This window comes from Sphaerodactylus townsendi, linkage group LG01, assembly GCF_021028975.2.
Source record: "Sphaerodactylus townsendi isolate TG3544 linkage group LG01, MPM_Stown_v2.3, whole genome shotgun sequence".
NCBI lineage: Eukaryota > Metazoa > Chordata > Lepidosauria > Squamata > Sphaerodactylidae > Sphaerodactylus > Sphaerodactylus townsendi.
Window position 1 is genome coordinate 107771749 of NC_059425.1, and position 15807 is coordinate 107787555.

Genomic DNA, 15807 nt, shown 5'->3' on the forward strand with positions numbered 1-15807 from the left:
GAGATTCCATCTGGTGGAGAGCGCCAGCGGCAGGAAGCGCGGGATTCCGTGATCCTGGCAACTCTGCCGTGTGCTAGGCTCTGCCTCCTTTTATTAGGGTTTACAAGAGGGGGGGCAATGTGGGCGGACCGGGAGGCAGGAGAGCGGGAGAGCGGGAGACCATCATGTGATGCATGATCTCATAGGGCTGCTACGTGCAGGAGGAAGCATCCACGTCTGGATCTAATCCACACCTGGGGGCAGGAGCCCCTTTGTCCCTTTGTCTGGGACATCTGGTGACCGTGAGTCAGGAATCTCATGACCTGTGACTCATGGGGAACGGGGGTTGGGGGAGCGAGTGCGCCCAGAAGGCCGTAGCCGGCACCGGCATGCCAGGCGCTCCTTCTATGGTTCTGCTGGGTTCGCGGGCTCACCCCTACATTTAAAGTCAGTCAAGACTACATCATTGATTATGTCATAAAAACAACACCCTTAACATGATATTACAGGTTGCACCTATGACAGATCACTACGTGGGATGCATATACATTTAGAGGTGGAGATTTAGCATTGAGGGGCATTAATCTTTACATTTAAATGAGGCAGGGGTCAGGTATTTCACTCAGATCCATCAGGCTCCCTCTTTCACAAGACCAGTCTAACTATGCCTCAGCCCTACTCACACTTATCTCCTCAAAGTAATGAAAAGAAAATAATTCTTCATTGCACTTTGCTTACCTTGGTGCTTATCATCTCTAACAACATTCCTGGAGAGAAAACACGAATGTTTTCTCTCCTGGTGGGTTTTTTCCTAGAAATCAGGGCAGCTTGAAATACTGGGTGGCTTTATACTGTTAGCTATAGTGCAATTTAGTAATCTGTAGTAAATATTAGTCTAAACTACTACAACTACTGAACCGCAGATACATTTTTCTTAAATGTGTCTACATTTATGTAAGTTGAAGACAGTTAAATGTACTCGTTGAACTCATGCTTGGTATTTCGTGTCTTCCTTTGAAGGGTCACAGAGACCATAGCATGATTCAGTAGGTAGCACAAGGGTTTGTGCTTCTGCTCAGTTCTCAGATAGAGGGAAGGGGGTTGTCATTCCTATCCCTCTCCAGTTCATCTTTCACACATCAGAGCTAACTGATCTCATGAAGCTGATTGACCAAGCTGCCACAAATCCTTACATTCCTGCCTCCCAACCATGTCTCATGAGACTGGAGAATATGGATGTTGCCTAGCAATTATAGTAGGATTCTTCCGATATCATCCCCCATAATGATAGGGCTGTGACTTCAGTGTGACAGTACTAGTGTGACTGGCTCCTACCACATCACCTCTTCTTGTCTTGTTGCTCTCCTCTAGTCTTGTTGCTTCAGCCAGTCCTGCGCATGGTTTGCTTACCTTATCTTGGGAAGAAGCTGGGGGGATGGCAGTTTTCAGAGTTGTGGGATCTATGCATGGTCAGAGTTTTGACACCATCTCAAATATAAAATATTTCATCTTTCCTCTATTGAAATTCAGCTACTTTTCTGGTGAGGGGAAGGGGATGATGAAATATTCTTTACCTGTATCTTTCACAAGCTGTAGTTGCTACTTTATTGACATCTGAGAAGTGTGTATGTTTCTACACATACTCTTGCTAATGATGAAACCTACTTACTTGCAGTTCAGTGTCTCTTTCTGAGCTGCAGAATGACCATAAGGAAGAAGATACTGTTAAAAAGAAATCATTGGAAAGACAACTGAAGTTGGTGCCTGAAGAGAATGACATGTTAAAAGAGGAAGAGCTGCTGGATGGGGACCCTGATCAGCAGACATCTAAAGGGAAGAAAACAAAAAGAACATCTAAAAAAGGTTTGTGTGGTTTGATTCTGTATTTTTTAAGCATAGATGACAGTAAGGATATGTGCATTCTACATCAGGCTATTGTCATTCAGATCACACTGTGTTTATGGAAACAGGTTCAGCATATGCACAAAGTGTGGTTTTGAACATTCCCAGCATGCTTTCAAATCCAGGTTGGCTGGTGGTATGCAAAGCTATCATATGAGCTCATCGTGGATTATTTCGATGACTTATTGGCCATCTGCATCGTGCAATCTAGGTAGAAAACAAACTGTCTTAATTCACCTAGTGAATGGGTAATTTCATCTCAACTATGTTTTAGAAGAATTTCTGAATATAGGCTAATTCATACATTATAATTAACAATAATCATCATATAATAGTTGTAAAGTGAAAGTTCATTTGAAAGGTATCTAGTAATGAGGTGGCTGAACTGGAAATGTGTAAATAACTGCTCAAGCAAGTTTCAGCATCTTCTGAGAATTGTGCCATTCTTGTGAAGAAAAGTGCAGGGGTTGTTTCATTGCCTATGAATTGGCTATCCCTTTACTGATAAAACCTTCAGTACTAGTTTATTTCATATTTGTTTTCAGTTTTGTGTTCAGTAACTTGTTTTATGCACACAAACAAATCAATGAAGTATACCAAACTTGACACTGTATGTAAAAAAATGTTCATAACATTACTGTTTTCCCAGATTAATTTTAATAAGTAACTCTCACGTGAAGCATTATTTTTTCTATTCCTAGCATTAGAAGAAAGTGTAGAAAATGCTGAAGAAAATATGCCATGTGCAGCTGCTGGAAGTGTTTCATCAGAATCAAAACCTCCTTTTGATGATAGTCTTGTTTTGGGTGTTTACATCCATCGAAGTGATCGGCTTAAAACTGATCTCATGGTATCCCATCCGATGGTTAAGATTCATGTTACCGATCAGAAAACTGGCTTGTATGTCAGGAAAGAACATAGGTAATTTATTTTATTTTTTAAAAAAATTAACTTATCCCGGCTTCATTTCTTCTTCTGTTTTCTTTTTGTTATTTCTTTATTACAATAATTCTAGTTTTTTCTTATTAATTTTTTTAAGTATTGATATAACACTTTTCTCCTCAGTGAGGACAAGGTGGCTTACAACGTTGTTTTCTCTTCAGTTTTTTTTAGAACTTGTGTATCATTGCTTAAAGTTTTATATACAGTAAGAATTTGTGCCAAAATATGATTTTCAAATTTCATAGCTTGGGTTTTGGATTTAGGATAAAAGTTGAAAAGTTTCTCATTTTTTCTGAAATTGCCAGTGATGACACCTGCTAATGAAAGTGGATTTCTCCCCAGGAGCCACTTTTTAATCCAGTAAAATTGCTGTAGGAAGGGAGCCATCACAGCCAAATAAAAGCATGAGTTTTTGAGGGGATTGCAGTGGGGAGGAGAATCAAGTTAAGACTGCCCCTCTTCCCTCTTCTATATGTCAAGGAGTGGTAAGATACAACCCAGTAGTTTCTTTGTAGTAAGGGTATTTTTCCCCAGTACCATGAATATCTACAATAAATTGTTTGTATTTTTCTTTGTTGACCATAGTCAAATAAAATAAATAAAACTGAACTGAACAGCATTTATCGTTTTTGTACAGCAGTCGAGCAGTTTCATCTTTTTATGAACAAGAGCAAGTGGAACATATTCTTCCTATCATGACCCAGCCTTATGATTTCAGACAGTTTAAATCGACACTTCCACAATGGGAGGAGCAGATCATATTCAATGAGCGTTTCAACTATTTTCTCCAAGACTGTGAAGAAAGTCCAAGCACAATACTGTTCTTTGAGGTACATGATGGATTGTTGGGGCAATAAAAGTTTGCATTTTGTTGTGTTCTCTTTAATCCTGAAAAATATTTTTTATTTGTAATTGACATTTGTGACATTGTGTACTTGAAAAGCATCACAAATACATTATTTGCATACGTATGTGATGTTGGATTGACAATATTAATATATTGTCTAAATTGGAGCCAAGCAGACTCCTGTTGCAGCAGAGCTGCTTTTCTAGGACTGGGAAATCTGTGGGAAATTTAAAGGGGCAGCTATGTGTTGCCTATCAGTCAGTGGCAGAGTCTAGTGACCTTTTCAAATTCTACTTTTCCAATTTTCATCTAACACCTTTGCAGGGGTATCTGGAAAGCAGACCAGAAGGCAACAGAGGAAGGTGTTTAATGAGAAGTGTTTTTGATCGCTGATAGATACTTTGAACCTGTCCTCTCTGCTAATTTCCCTTCAGAGAACAACTCTATCCATGACCTTCAGTACCCATTTGTTTCTTCTGACTGTGCTGTCCAAATAGTGAGATCTGAGATTCTTCAAGTACAGTAGAAATTTTGATTTCTGTATATACGAACATACAAATTCTCAGAATTCACCATGATAGAGTCCTATCAGAAGATTAGTTTGCCACATTAAATGGCTTTCTGAATTAATGTTCTTGTTTGCAAAATGTGTATATAAATTATGCAACATATTTTACGATTCCAGATCCTTGATTTTTTAAGCATGGGAGACGCCAAGGCCAACTCTAATGTTCAAATTCAGGAAAGTGGTTTCCGAAAAATCTGCTGGGCATTTCTAAAGGTATTAAGACATTTTTATTTACAACGAAATCATTTTACAAGGCATTTAAGGTAAAACCATATCAAAAGCGAGCACAGAAACAGTTCTGTATTTTAGTGGTGAAGCCAACCAAGGTGTTTCTAGTGTCCTGGACCCTGACATGGACGGCCCAGGCTAGCCTGATCTTGGCAGACTTCAAAAGTTAAGCAGGATCAACCATGGCAAGAATTTGGATGGGAGACCTACAGGAAATACTAGGGTGACTTTGCAGAGGCAGGCAATGGCACAGTTCCTCTTTAGTCTCTTGCCTTGAAACCCCTACAGGGTCTTGTTGAAGGCTTTCACGGCCGGATTCAACTGGTTCTGGTGGGTTTTCCAGGCTGTGTGGCCGTGGTCTGGTAGATCTTGTTCCTAACGTTTCACTTGCATCTGTCGCTGGCATCTTCAGAGGTGCATCACAGAGAAAAGTCTGTTATCTGGTAATTTATCTGGTTCAGCAATAAACAGACAAAGGTCTGCATTCCCTGTTCTCATAGATGAGCCAATATTTTTGTGCTAAATTGATTCTTAATGCTAGTTAACGCAACCAGTGAATTACATTATTAGTTATCAAGTGATTTGTTTGACAGTGATGTGGTGGGAACATATTCTTGTGGATGAAATATAAATATATTTGCTATATTTTATCATTCAGTCAGCTGACTATAATGTTATGAATGTTGCACAGTCACGATGTTTTGCCTTTAGGTATTAAGCATGCCAATGTAGTCAATAACTTTGAGTTAGAATTTTTTTTACTTCAAAGACTGTACCTTTTCAGCTTGTAGGCACAAATGGAGTTCTGAATGTTGATGGGAAACTACGCCTTCAGCTTTATTGTCCTCCTGCAAGGTCCAGACCGCAACTGAATGTAGTAGAAGTTTTTGACTGGTGGGAAAGGTATCCCAGAAACCGTTATCCTTCAACATTGTATGTGACTGTAAAGGGCATTAAACTTCCAGATCATGTAAGTGAAGTTTCATATGTATGAACAAAAATTCACCAAAGATTTTTGTGTGTATATGGAATTGGGAAAATTCTTTGTCTTTGTAACTATCAGTAGTAAAGAAACAACAACTGCAAGGCTTCATTACAGATTTAAAATTTTCTGGTACTTTGAATATTTTTTTTTATTTTTACAATATTCAGCATAATTGTATAGAAGATCAAGGCAGCAGAAAAGGATTTTCAGTGTCTTCATTCTCCTTTGTACATAGGAGGTGTGTTACTGAAATTAACTAGTTTGCAGTAGAAATCCATCAAAGGAGAATGTACATATAGCATGTTATTTTTTGTTTTAATTCACGTGACAGTTGATTTTGCAGCTGAATCTGGTTTTGCTCTGGACAGCTCTTTGGAGCAAAACTGAAGGGAAATCTGTACTTTTTGAGCCTTGTTGATTCTACTTTTTCTCTGTTCCCTCCTCCCACCCCCTCCCAAATATCTGGAAAACCATGAATGCTGAGAAGTTTTTTTCCCCTTTAGGTATGCACATCTTTTTTTTAAAAAATAAATAATTTGTGCATATCTGTGACCGCAGTAAAATGGTTATTTCCATGACTGCCCGTTTCAAAACTCCTTTGTGTGCTGAAAAGCATTTTTAATTAAAAAATATTTTGGCACTCAAAGGACTAATATTGAATGGCTAATTTTGAAATGATTCTTTTTATTTTGGTGGTGATATTTATGTTGCCCTACAGAGGCATTTCTCCGAAGTCCCCCAGTTTTTGAGATCATGGAGGCAGAACATTTACCACAATGCAGTGACGCTTCTAGACAATGAAGGAGGGCTTCCCACGAATCAGAAAGATGCGTACGTAAATTATATCATGTCAGCAGGAGTATTTGTAGTCTGGTCTTAATATAGGTTTGTGGCTTCACCTTTTCCTTCAGGCATTCTGAGCCAAGTTATACCTCTGTGTGAACGCCTGAAACCTGAAGGAAAACAGAAACTCACCTGGCAGAGATGCTCCCAAGATTCTCCTCATATGCTACATAGAATTTTTATATGACTGAACATAACTGAATTAAGCTGGAATAAGCTTGCTCTGGCAGGAAGACCCTCTTTAGTGAGGCAACCCAGGGCTTTTGCAGTAGAATCTGTTTGGACATTTCAAACTGCAAGCAATCAAGTGTTGTGATGTGATGAAATTATGTAAATGCACAAGTAAACCAGTCCTGTGAATGGCATGGAGTGGATTGGGTCATTGATCCATTTACAATTAAGTTACTGTTAACGTAATTTTTTCTGGCACCAGTTTTCATTTTCATGTTGACCTGTACTGCATCCACAGTTTTATTTATTTATTTATTTATTTATTTATTTATTAAACTTTTATACCGCCCCATCCTCTAGGGGCTCTGGGCGGTGAACAGCATAAAACATGGTAAAACAAGTCACTAAAATCTTTAAAACAGCGGTAACAAACATTAATAGTAATCCATAGAATAGCTTAAAACTCATAAAACAGCAAAAAACCATAATACATAATAAAAGGCGTCCGACCCCAATTTAAAACCTACCCTATGGGGGGGGGATGGCTGGAACCCCTCAATATGAGGGGACCTGATGCTTAACTACCCTAGGGAGGCAGGAGCAGTAAGGGAGCACCATGTCAGCAACTGGACACTCCAAGGCCCGGTGGAACAACTTTACAGTCTTACAGGCCCCTCGCGGGAGACTCACCCAGGTCCCGCTTGGAGACCCGTGACAACTGGAGGAAGGGTGTTCCCACCAGGCGGGGAGCCAGTGCCGTAAAGGAGTCCCTGGCCAGCGTGGAGGTCAGCCGCATCATAGAGGGGCAGGGGGCCACCAGTAAGATTGGCCTCTGCCCAGGCGCAGAGGCCGAGTTAGAACATATGGGGTGATCACGGTCCCGAGAAGGTGCACGAGGGTCCCAGGCCACGCAAGTAGCCTTAAAGGTCAAAACCCACACCTTGAAAGATGATTGAGATTCAACCCGGAGGCCAATGCAGCTGTGTAAGCACAGGCTGTGGATATTGTTGTGTGTTCTCTGAAAGCGCCTCCTGTGAGCTGAAGCGTGCTGCAGCATGTTGGACCAGTTTAACACTTCCCGAGATCAAGCGCCAAAGGAAGAGCCGGCGTACAGCGAGTTACAATAGTCCAGCCTGGAGGGTTGACCGTTGCATGTGGATCACAGTGGCCAAAGATCCGCCTGGGAGGAGGAAGGGGAGCCAACCGCCCGGGGCCTGTGCCGAAGATGGAAAAAAAAAAAAAAAAAATGCAGTCCGGGTTGCTTATGGGCCACCTGGGTCTCCATTGACGGTAGAGAGCGAATCCAGGTGGACCCCCAGACTGCACTAAACAGAGGGGGTCGAGCGACCAATGAGGCCCCCCTACCACACCGGCGGCTGGAAATCCCCTAACCTCTCACCCCTCGCGGTCTAGCCAGAAGGGATTTCCGTCTTCGATGGATTCAGTTGCAACCTGCTCTGCTGCAACCAACCAGCTACCGCCTCCAAACAATGCTGGAGAGCCGCGGGGGCGACAACGGCTCCCCTCCATCAACAGAGATATGAGGCTGAGTTGATCAATGTCCCAGCATATTGATGACGCAGATCAGCCCAAAGCTCCGCACCAAGCCTGAGCAGAAGTGGTAGCATATAGAGTGTTAAAATAATGGCCCGGGGATAGCTTAGCGCTCCCTGCGGTTACTCACACTGAAGCGGGCACCTCCGGGAGAGCTTCATCCCTGCACCACACTTGCTGACTCCGGTCCGGAGAAGCGAGGCAATCCCACTGAAAGGACAGTGCCCCGTACCCCGGAAGCGGCGGTTGAAGCGGTTGCCAGGTCAAAAGGTCGAAGTGTGCGACCATATCAAGCGCTTCGCTTGGTAAAGATCTAAGCGCAAAACCAGCAGCGCCCGATCCGCCCCGGTCGAGAGTTGCATCACGGGCTGATGTCTGTGATGGCCGAGAAGAAGCGGTCTCCGTCCCATGCCCAGCACTGGAAGCGGACTGGAAGAGTTCGAAAGCGGTCGTCATCCAGGAAACCCTGAGAGACTGCTCCAACACCCACTCTCTCAGCAATTACCTTCCCCAGAAGCGAAAGATTCGAGGCCGGAGGCGGTAATGGCCAGATCATCCTGGATCTAACGATGGTCTTTTCAAGAGTGGGGCGGACCACTGCCTCCTTCCAACCCATCGGGAAGACCCCTTACGCTCAAGGGAGCCATTATTGATGATGTTCAACAGATGGGGTCGTAGCTCCGCCCGGCACAGCTTTTATAAGCCAGGAGGGGCCGCCGGATCCAGAAGGACAGGTAGTAGGTCTAACAGCAGCCAAGGCCCACCTGTCAACAGGCGGCTTCGGAGCAGGGGAGGAACTGTGGCCAAACTTGGGCCACGAAGGCGGCAAGGGAGCCTCCAGTTCACTAATTGTAGATAGCGTGGGGCGGGAAGGTCGGCGGCTGCGTGACTTTATCTGCAAAAAAAAGCTCATGAATGCCCTCACAGCTAATAGCCAATGTCGATGATTTGTAGACCCTTCCGATAAAGGAGGTCAAAGGAACTGAATTATACCGAAATAATTGCCCGGGCGGGGAGCTAGCAGGCGCCAAGAGAGGAGGAGAAAAGCCCTCTTCGTACCTCGCTTCGTTTGCGCATCTCATAGGCCTTCATAAAGCGTCCTATAAGATGTTGTGCGCAGCTCCGTGTGAATTTCACGCCACACTTTCGCTCCTAGTGCGTCTAAAGCATCCGTTTCATATAGTAAAACAGCTCCTACGGTATACCAAGGAGCCTGCCGAACCCGTTTCCGCGAGGCCCGAAGGGCCTTGGGGAGCAACAATCTCCGATGGCATCGAGCGGGAGTTCCAGTCCTCCACCTGCTCATCGAGTGTTGCCCGAAGCGGAGTTCAGGGTCCCGCAGAGCATTCAGAAATGTCCAATCGGATCCACATAAGTCTCAGCGGAAGTGCGGGCATAAATCAACCCCATACGCCACAAACCCGGGTTTTGGCGTGGCTTAGGGCCATCCGAACCTTCAAAGCGTAATGGTCCGAACCATGGCATTCTATCCGTGAGAGGATATGACCATATTAACCCCCAAACCAAAGACCAAATCCAGCGTGTGGCGGCCTCATGGAGGTGGGGCCAGGAGACTTACCAAGGAGAGGCCTAGGTGATGCAGCCATGGATGACTTACCAAGGTTCGCAGCCACTGTACATGGCCCGGTGTCGGCATGGACATTAAGAGTCCCCAGAACAATAAGACTTCAGGAGGAACCGCAATGCCCAGGTGCCGCCACCACACTCCAGCAACGCACCAGCAGGCTGTCCCCTGGTGCGCTAGGCGACCGGTACACCAGGAGGACCGCCATCCCTCTCCACGGCCAACCACTCTAAGGCTGACCACACTCCCATGCGACCGGCAATCTCTGGGATGGGGAGACGCCCTGAAAGGGAATGGAATCACAGGATGAACTGTCGCCACACCTCCCCGGCCCATGTGTGCGTGTAGCTGGGTGGAGAACGCATGAACCCGAGGGTGAAGCGTGACTTCGCCCTAAGAGCGGCGCTTTCACCCCCTCCGCACACCAGGTTTCCCGGTGATACAAGCCAGGTCCATCTGTTGAGCTTGAGATAATCTCGGAGACACAGCGGTTTTATTGTTGATGGACCTGGCATTGATCAGCACCAGCGACGAAGCAGAAGTAACCCTGAACTCTGCCACGTGCGATCTCTTGGGATAAGATTCCCCTAGGAGGTCAGAAGGCGAGCGAGCATGACCGTATCTTGTTAGGTCTTCTATCATATGGCCGCCCGCCCTACAGCTATATATCTACCCGTCCCATCAATACCGGGATCCCCTGCCCCAAAAGTAGGGTTGCCCCACATTGTTCAGCCCAGCTCTCCCCAAAACCTATAGCCTCGCCATTAAACTACTACCACACCAAGCAGGCAGACCAACAGGAGGGTCTGTCCCAGGCAGGGCTGAGCGGGCTTGGCTGCCTTGGGCTGCTGGGTTGGAACTCCTGGGCTGCCAACTGGGCCCACACCTGCAGGTGTTCCGAAATGGGGTGGGTGGGGAAGGACTCCTCACTCCTTCCCAGTGGCAGCGAAGCGGCAGCTCACCAGGTGGGACTTCTACTTGGCAGGCAGGCAGGCAGGCAGACCAACAGGAGGGTCTGTCCCAGGCAGGGCTGAGCAGGCTGGCTGCCTTGGGCTGCTGGTGGAACTCCTGTTGTAGCTGCCAGGCCCCACCCCCTGCAGGTGTTCCCAATGGGGTGGGTGGGGAAGGACTCTCACTCCTTCCCAGTGGCAGCAGGCGGCAGCTCACCCGGTGGACTTCTGCTTGGCAGGCAGGCAGGCAGGCAGACCAACAGGAGGGTCTGTCCCAGGCAGGGCTGAGCAGGCTGGCTCAGGCAGGGCTGAGCAGGAAAATATTTTATGGAATATTTTCCATCTATGAAGATGTATTTCTTTAGTACATATTTTATCTGTTTATAGGTAGATCCTTCTTTTCGTTCTATGATGGCTATTCAGCAGGAATATCATTCTCCATCCTTCTTGGACCTGCATAGTGAAGCATGTAAAATAGCTGATGATTCTGGGCAACAAGTCAAAAGAGAAGAACCATTTAAATGGTCCAGACTTCCAGGACAAGTGAGAATTTGTACACTTTTATCATATGTATAAATGTTTGTGCATATATATATATATGAATTGTTACAGGTTTGCCAGAAATATAGGGGAACAGAAGATAGACTTGACCAAAAAGTTCATGAAGAATGTTGCAGCACCCAGAGTTGCAGCACCCAGAGTAGGCCAAGAAGGGAAATTTAGAGACTCAGCACAGAATAAGCAAAAAAGAACAGTAAGAAGAGTACAAAGTGGCAATGATTATATGGCCTTGTGTAGATTAGAAGCTATCTAACCCATTATCAATAAATACGATGTATTGAGACCCAGGTGCAGAAGCCTCTGATCATAGCAAGAAACCCCAGATGTGAAGATGTAGGTCAAGGTTGGGATTATTGGTTGGAGGCCAGAAGAGATTTATATGTATGAAAAATTGTCCTAATTATTTTTTAATAGTCCTTGTATAAGATAGTTTAAACTTTTTAAAAGTTTATGGTTTAACTGGTATTTTAAAATGTTTATTTTACTGATCATAATTTAATGTGATTGTTTTATTGGTTGTACACCCCCCAGAGCCCTTTGGGGATGGGGCGATATATTAAATCTGACATATAAATAAATAAAAGAGCAAGAAGAAGAGTTTGGATTTATATCCCCTCTTTCTCTCCTGTAGGAGACTCAAAGGGGCTTACAATCTCCTTTCCCTCCCCCTCCCCCACAGCAAACACCCTGTGAGGTGGGTGGGGCTGAGAGAGCTCAGAAGAACTGTGACTAGCCCAAGGTTACCCAGCTGGCATGTGTTGGAGTGTACAGGCTAATCTGAATTCCCCAGATAAGCCTCCGCAGCTCAAGCGGCAGAGCGGGGAATCAAATCCAGTTCCTCCAGATTAGAGTACACCTGCTTTTAACCACTATGCCACTGCTGCCTCTGCTGGGACACTTGAAAAGGAACATACGCACTTGTTAATGATAGATAACCTTGTGCGGTGTTCAAAGTTATGAGATAATCAGTTAGCCAAGAGTGTGTACCCTTATACAGTGGGACACTTAACTATTGTTAGGAGATGATTTTAAAATCCTTCAGATGTGGTATTTTAATGATTAAGAGCTTTTTCTCAGGGGGGGCTCCTTCCCTGTTTACCTTTGGAGTAACTCATATAATAATTAAAGGGCAACTATATGTGTATCTAGGGAATATTTAAAGACAGATGTCGTCAGGGGTCCTCTTGTGCCTGGAAATGAGTATCCATTCAGCAGGGCTACTATATTGGGTTGAGGACACATTCTTCTTTGGCTGTGGAGCTGAAAATGTGCTTCTATGGAAAGCAAGCTGAGAGCATGAGGAAAAAAAGAAAGAAAATTCCTGGAAGTCCCTTGTAGTAGACCTGGTTATTGCCAGAGAATGGGCTTCTCAGCTCCAACACCAGCATCACTCTTTAGGTTGGCACACGGGCAGGGATACCTGTGAATAAGCACTCCCCCTGCTATGCCAGGGCGGTATGGTAACAGTCTCATTGATTTGCATTGTGTAATCCACCTTGAGTCTCCATGAGAAACGACTACAAATAGTTAAATTATTTAGAATCAAGGCTAGTATTAGAATAAATATGAATTCAGCAGTGAAACATGTGCAGTCAATAAAGAAAATTGCTTGATAGCAACTAAAATAATTAAAAAACCAAGGCAGCAGAATGTCCAGAATGGTCCCTAGTCCATTGCAGCCACTTGTGTTACAGTCCGCTCCACGTTTTACTTTAGAAGCTAGCCTTCAGCTTGCTAATAAACTCCTCTCTCCCTTCCTATGAATATTTTCATATATGGAGAAAGATATGGGCAATTCAGATTAACTTGTACTGTGGAATATGTCTTGTAGGGTTCTTGTTATTTTTTACCATTGGTAGAGTGAGGGTGGGAGAAGAAACATGCAGATCTGAGATCTGTACCCAGGTGGTCCTGTTTCATCTCAGTAGAATCCCAAAGATAAAGAACCATGTGACCTGGCACACTATTTTTTTTACATTTGTTTGATAGTTTATAATGTATGTTGTGCAAATAATGATTTTATTTGGTAATGCAGGTTTGTCGAATACCAAACAAGCATCTGTTTTCTCTGCGGGCAGGAGATACAGGATGCTTTTGTATTCGCTTCTCTGAGGATGGCCGAAGATTAGCAGCAGCTTGTGCAGGAAAAGATGGGTATCCTATTATTTGTAAGTTTGTGAAACATGGACATTTTGGGTTTAGGGTGGAGTCACAAAGGAAACATTTTACCTCCAGGATTTTGTTGTGGTGGTTTGTTTTCCTGCTTTGAAAAACTTGCATTAAGACATGCATTCTTCTGTGCTGAGTTGATCGACAGGATCCAGACAGCCATGCATATAACTGTGCATGCGCGTGGGGTTCTCCACTGTTTCCCTTCTTGCTACATGCCCTTGAGCCACATGAAAGTGCCCCTTTCTAATCTGAGGCACTCTCTGGAGTGCCTCAGATGCAGTGTCATGCATGGGGTTGCAGCCAGACGGGAATTGGTAACTTCTCTCCCCAGTGTGTTAGCTGAAGTATCTTCTGCTCACTCATGAGGCTGTTTGGATCTGGACATTTGCAAGACTTAATCATTATTTTCTGTAACTATTTGTTGGGAAAAGCTTTTAAGATTGAGTAGCTGCACTGAAGTCAGTGAGCCTAAGGCTTTTTATCTGAGGCCCTCCCTGCTCAATCTCCCTCTTTTTCCAGAGATGGAAAGGATGGTCCTGGACAATAGGGTCTTTCTGTTGTGGTACCTCCATCCTGGAATGCTCTCACCTTGGAGGTTCACCTTGTGCTGGATTTCCAGTACTTGGTGAAGATTGATTTATTCTCCCATGCTTTAAAGTGAGATGTGCTCTGCTGCTTTGTGTCAGTATTCTCCTCCCTCTTGTGTGATTATTGGGAACTTTTGATTTTTTTTAAATTTCTGCTTTGTAATTTTTGGATTTTGTTCTTTTAATACTAAGTGATGTTAGATTTTCAGAGAGAACAATTTGCTTCCAAATTAAGAATAAATGGAGAAAGTTGAAATCACACGCAAACACAGGTAGTTTTCTTCCTGCTTGACTGATATACTTTTTTTTGTGGCTGCTGTTGTCACCATAAAAAATAACATACTCAGATATTTGATCAAAGATTGTTTTGACTATGAGGCCACCCTGCAGAGGAATATTTGGCAGCTAAGGCTCCTTCATATCGTAAGGGAGTTTGGCTGAGGATAAGAGGTACATGATCTCTTCTCACAATGCCAAATTTCGACTGATCTTTTCCCTTCACCAATGTCCTGAAATTGTTAAATGTCTAGTGTTTTATGTCATATGGGAAGTGAAACAACCCTATCCTAGACAGCTTACGGTCTGAGCTAGATGAACTTCAAGCATTAACATTTACTTACCTCAAGTGACTACCTACCAGATCTTGTGTTCTGAAGACTCAGAGCTTCTGGAATTCAACTGCTATATAGGCAATGATTTGACAATATCTAGCTTCATCATTTTAATTACTGGAAATATCAACTGTATCAGTTTGTATACCATGAAGCGTTTGATTTTGTTAGAAATATACTCTTCAAATTCTTGATGAAAGCAAATACTTTGCACCCATGAGTCTACATAATCTGACTCCCTAACTTTGCACATCTCCAACTGTGCACCCCATCCCCTCCCCATCCCCCCACCAACTTGGGTCAGAAGAGGGTAGATTGAACTTTTAGGCAAGGATCACCCTAAATAATGTGCCACTATAGATATCTGGTTTTAATGTTAAATCATTTTCTATTATTAATGCTGTATTTTTAATTCTCTTGTAAGCCCCCCTGAGCCCAACCTTGGCCAGGATTGGGCGGGGTATAAATAAAATAGAATACATAAAATACATACAAAAAATAAAAATTATTTAATATTAATAATTGCACATTTGTACATATACCTCAATTTTTTTCTTTCTTGTGCTTTGATTAGTGTATGAAATTCCTTCAGGACAACACTTGAGGGAATTTTATGGGCATTTGAACATTGTGTATGATCTCTGCTGGTCAAAAGATAATCAGCATCTCCTTACTGCATCCTCAGATGGCACTGCAAGGTCAGTATAAACTGAGTTTGGCATTTAAATGTTTATATAAGCTAAACATTTGTTGCCTTTTTGTTCTTGTTGCGTTGGATAATTTAGCCACATGTTTTAGTAGTATTTGCTTTGTTTTTATGTGCTGTCTTGAAGATTAAGGCAGAACTATAGCCTTTGAAGACTGAATAAGAATGAGATAATAGCTACCGCAAAATGCTAAGGAAGGGAAAGAACTTGACCATAAGAATGTACTTTAATATATTGTTCCTATCCCTTAATATGATTTAAAAGTGCAAGGTATTTATCACACCTAAGGCTGGGAAAAATCCCAAAATCTAGTCCATTTGTGTGAGTTCTAAATGCAAGAGACGGAGTGGGAATATATGAAAAGGTATTTCCTACAACTTTTGATATCTTGGAATCAGTGGTGGGATTCAAATAATTTAACAACCAGTTCCGGTGGTGGGGTTCAAATAATTTAACAATTGGTTGTATACAAGCACCATTTTAACAACTGGTTCTGCCGAAGTGGTGCGAACCTGCTGAATCCCACCGCTGCTTGGAATGTTCCGTAACAAGCTGGTGCAGTTTGCACCCTATCCTGGCTGGAGTTCTTGATTGATGCTATGTTTCAGAGTTTGG

General features: G+C 43.5%; 1 protein-coding gene across 5 annotated transcripts in view; it reads left to right on the forward strand.

The window, feature by feature from the left end:
- The window catches only part of AHI1 (Abelson helper integration site 1), a 115870-nt gene that overhangs the window by 21247 nt on the left and 78816 nt on the right, over positions 1 to 15807 (forward strand). For 2 of the 5 annotated variants that reach the window (XM_048490129.1, XM_048490147.1), the window contains exons 5-12: positions 1655 to 1842; positions 2583 to 2802; positions 3461 to 3653; positions 4356 to 4451; positions 5251 to 5436; positions 10942 to 11097; positions 13151 to 13283; positions 15060 to 15183. In XM_048490129.1, coding sequence (XP_048346086.1) covers positions 1655 to 1842; positions 2583 to 2802; positions 3461 to 3653; positions 4356 to 4451; positions 5251 to 5436; positions 10942 to 11097; positions 13151 to 13283; positions 15060 to 15183 — 1296 coding nt within the window. The remainder of the gene's footprint in view (positions 1 to 1654; positions 1843 to 2582; positions 2803 to 3460; positions 3654 to 4355; positions 4452 to 5250; positions 5437 to 10941; positions 11098 to 13150; positions 13284 to 15059; positions 15184 to 15807) is intronic. The other 3 variants (XM_048490138.1, XM_048490155.1, XM_048490165.1) reach the window with 3 other exon arrangements.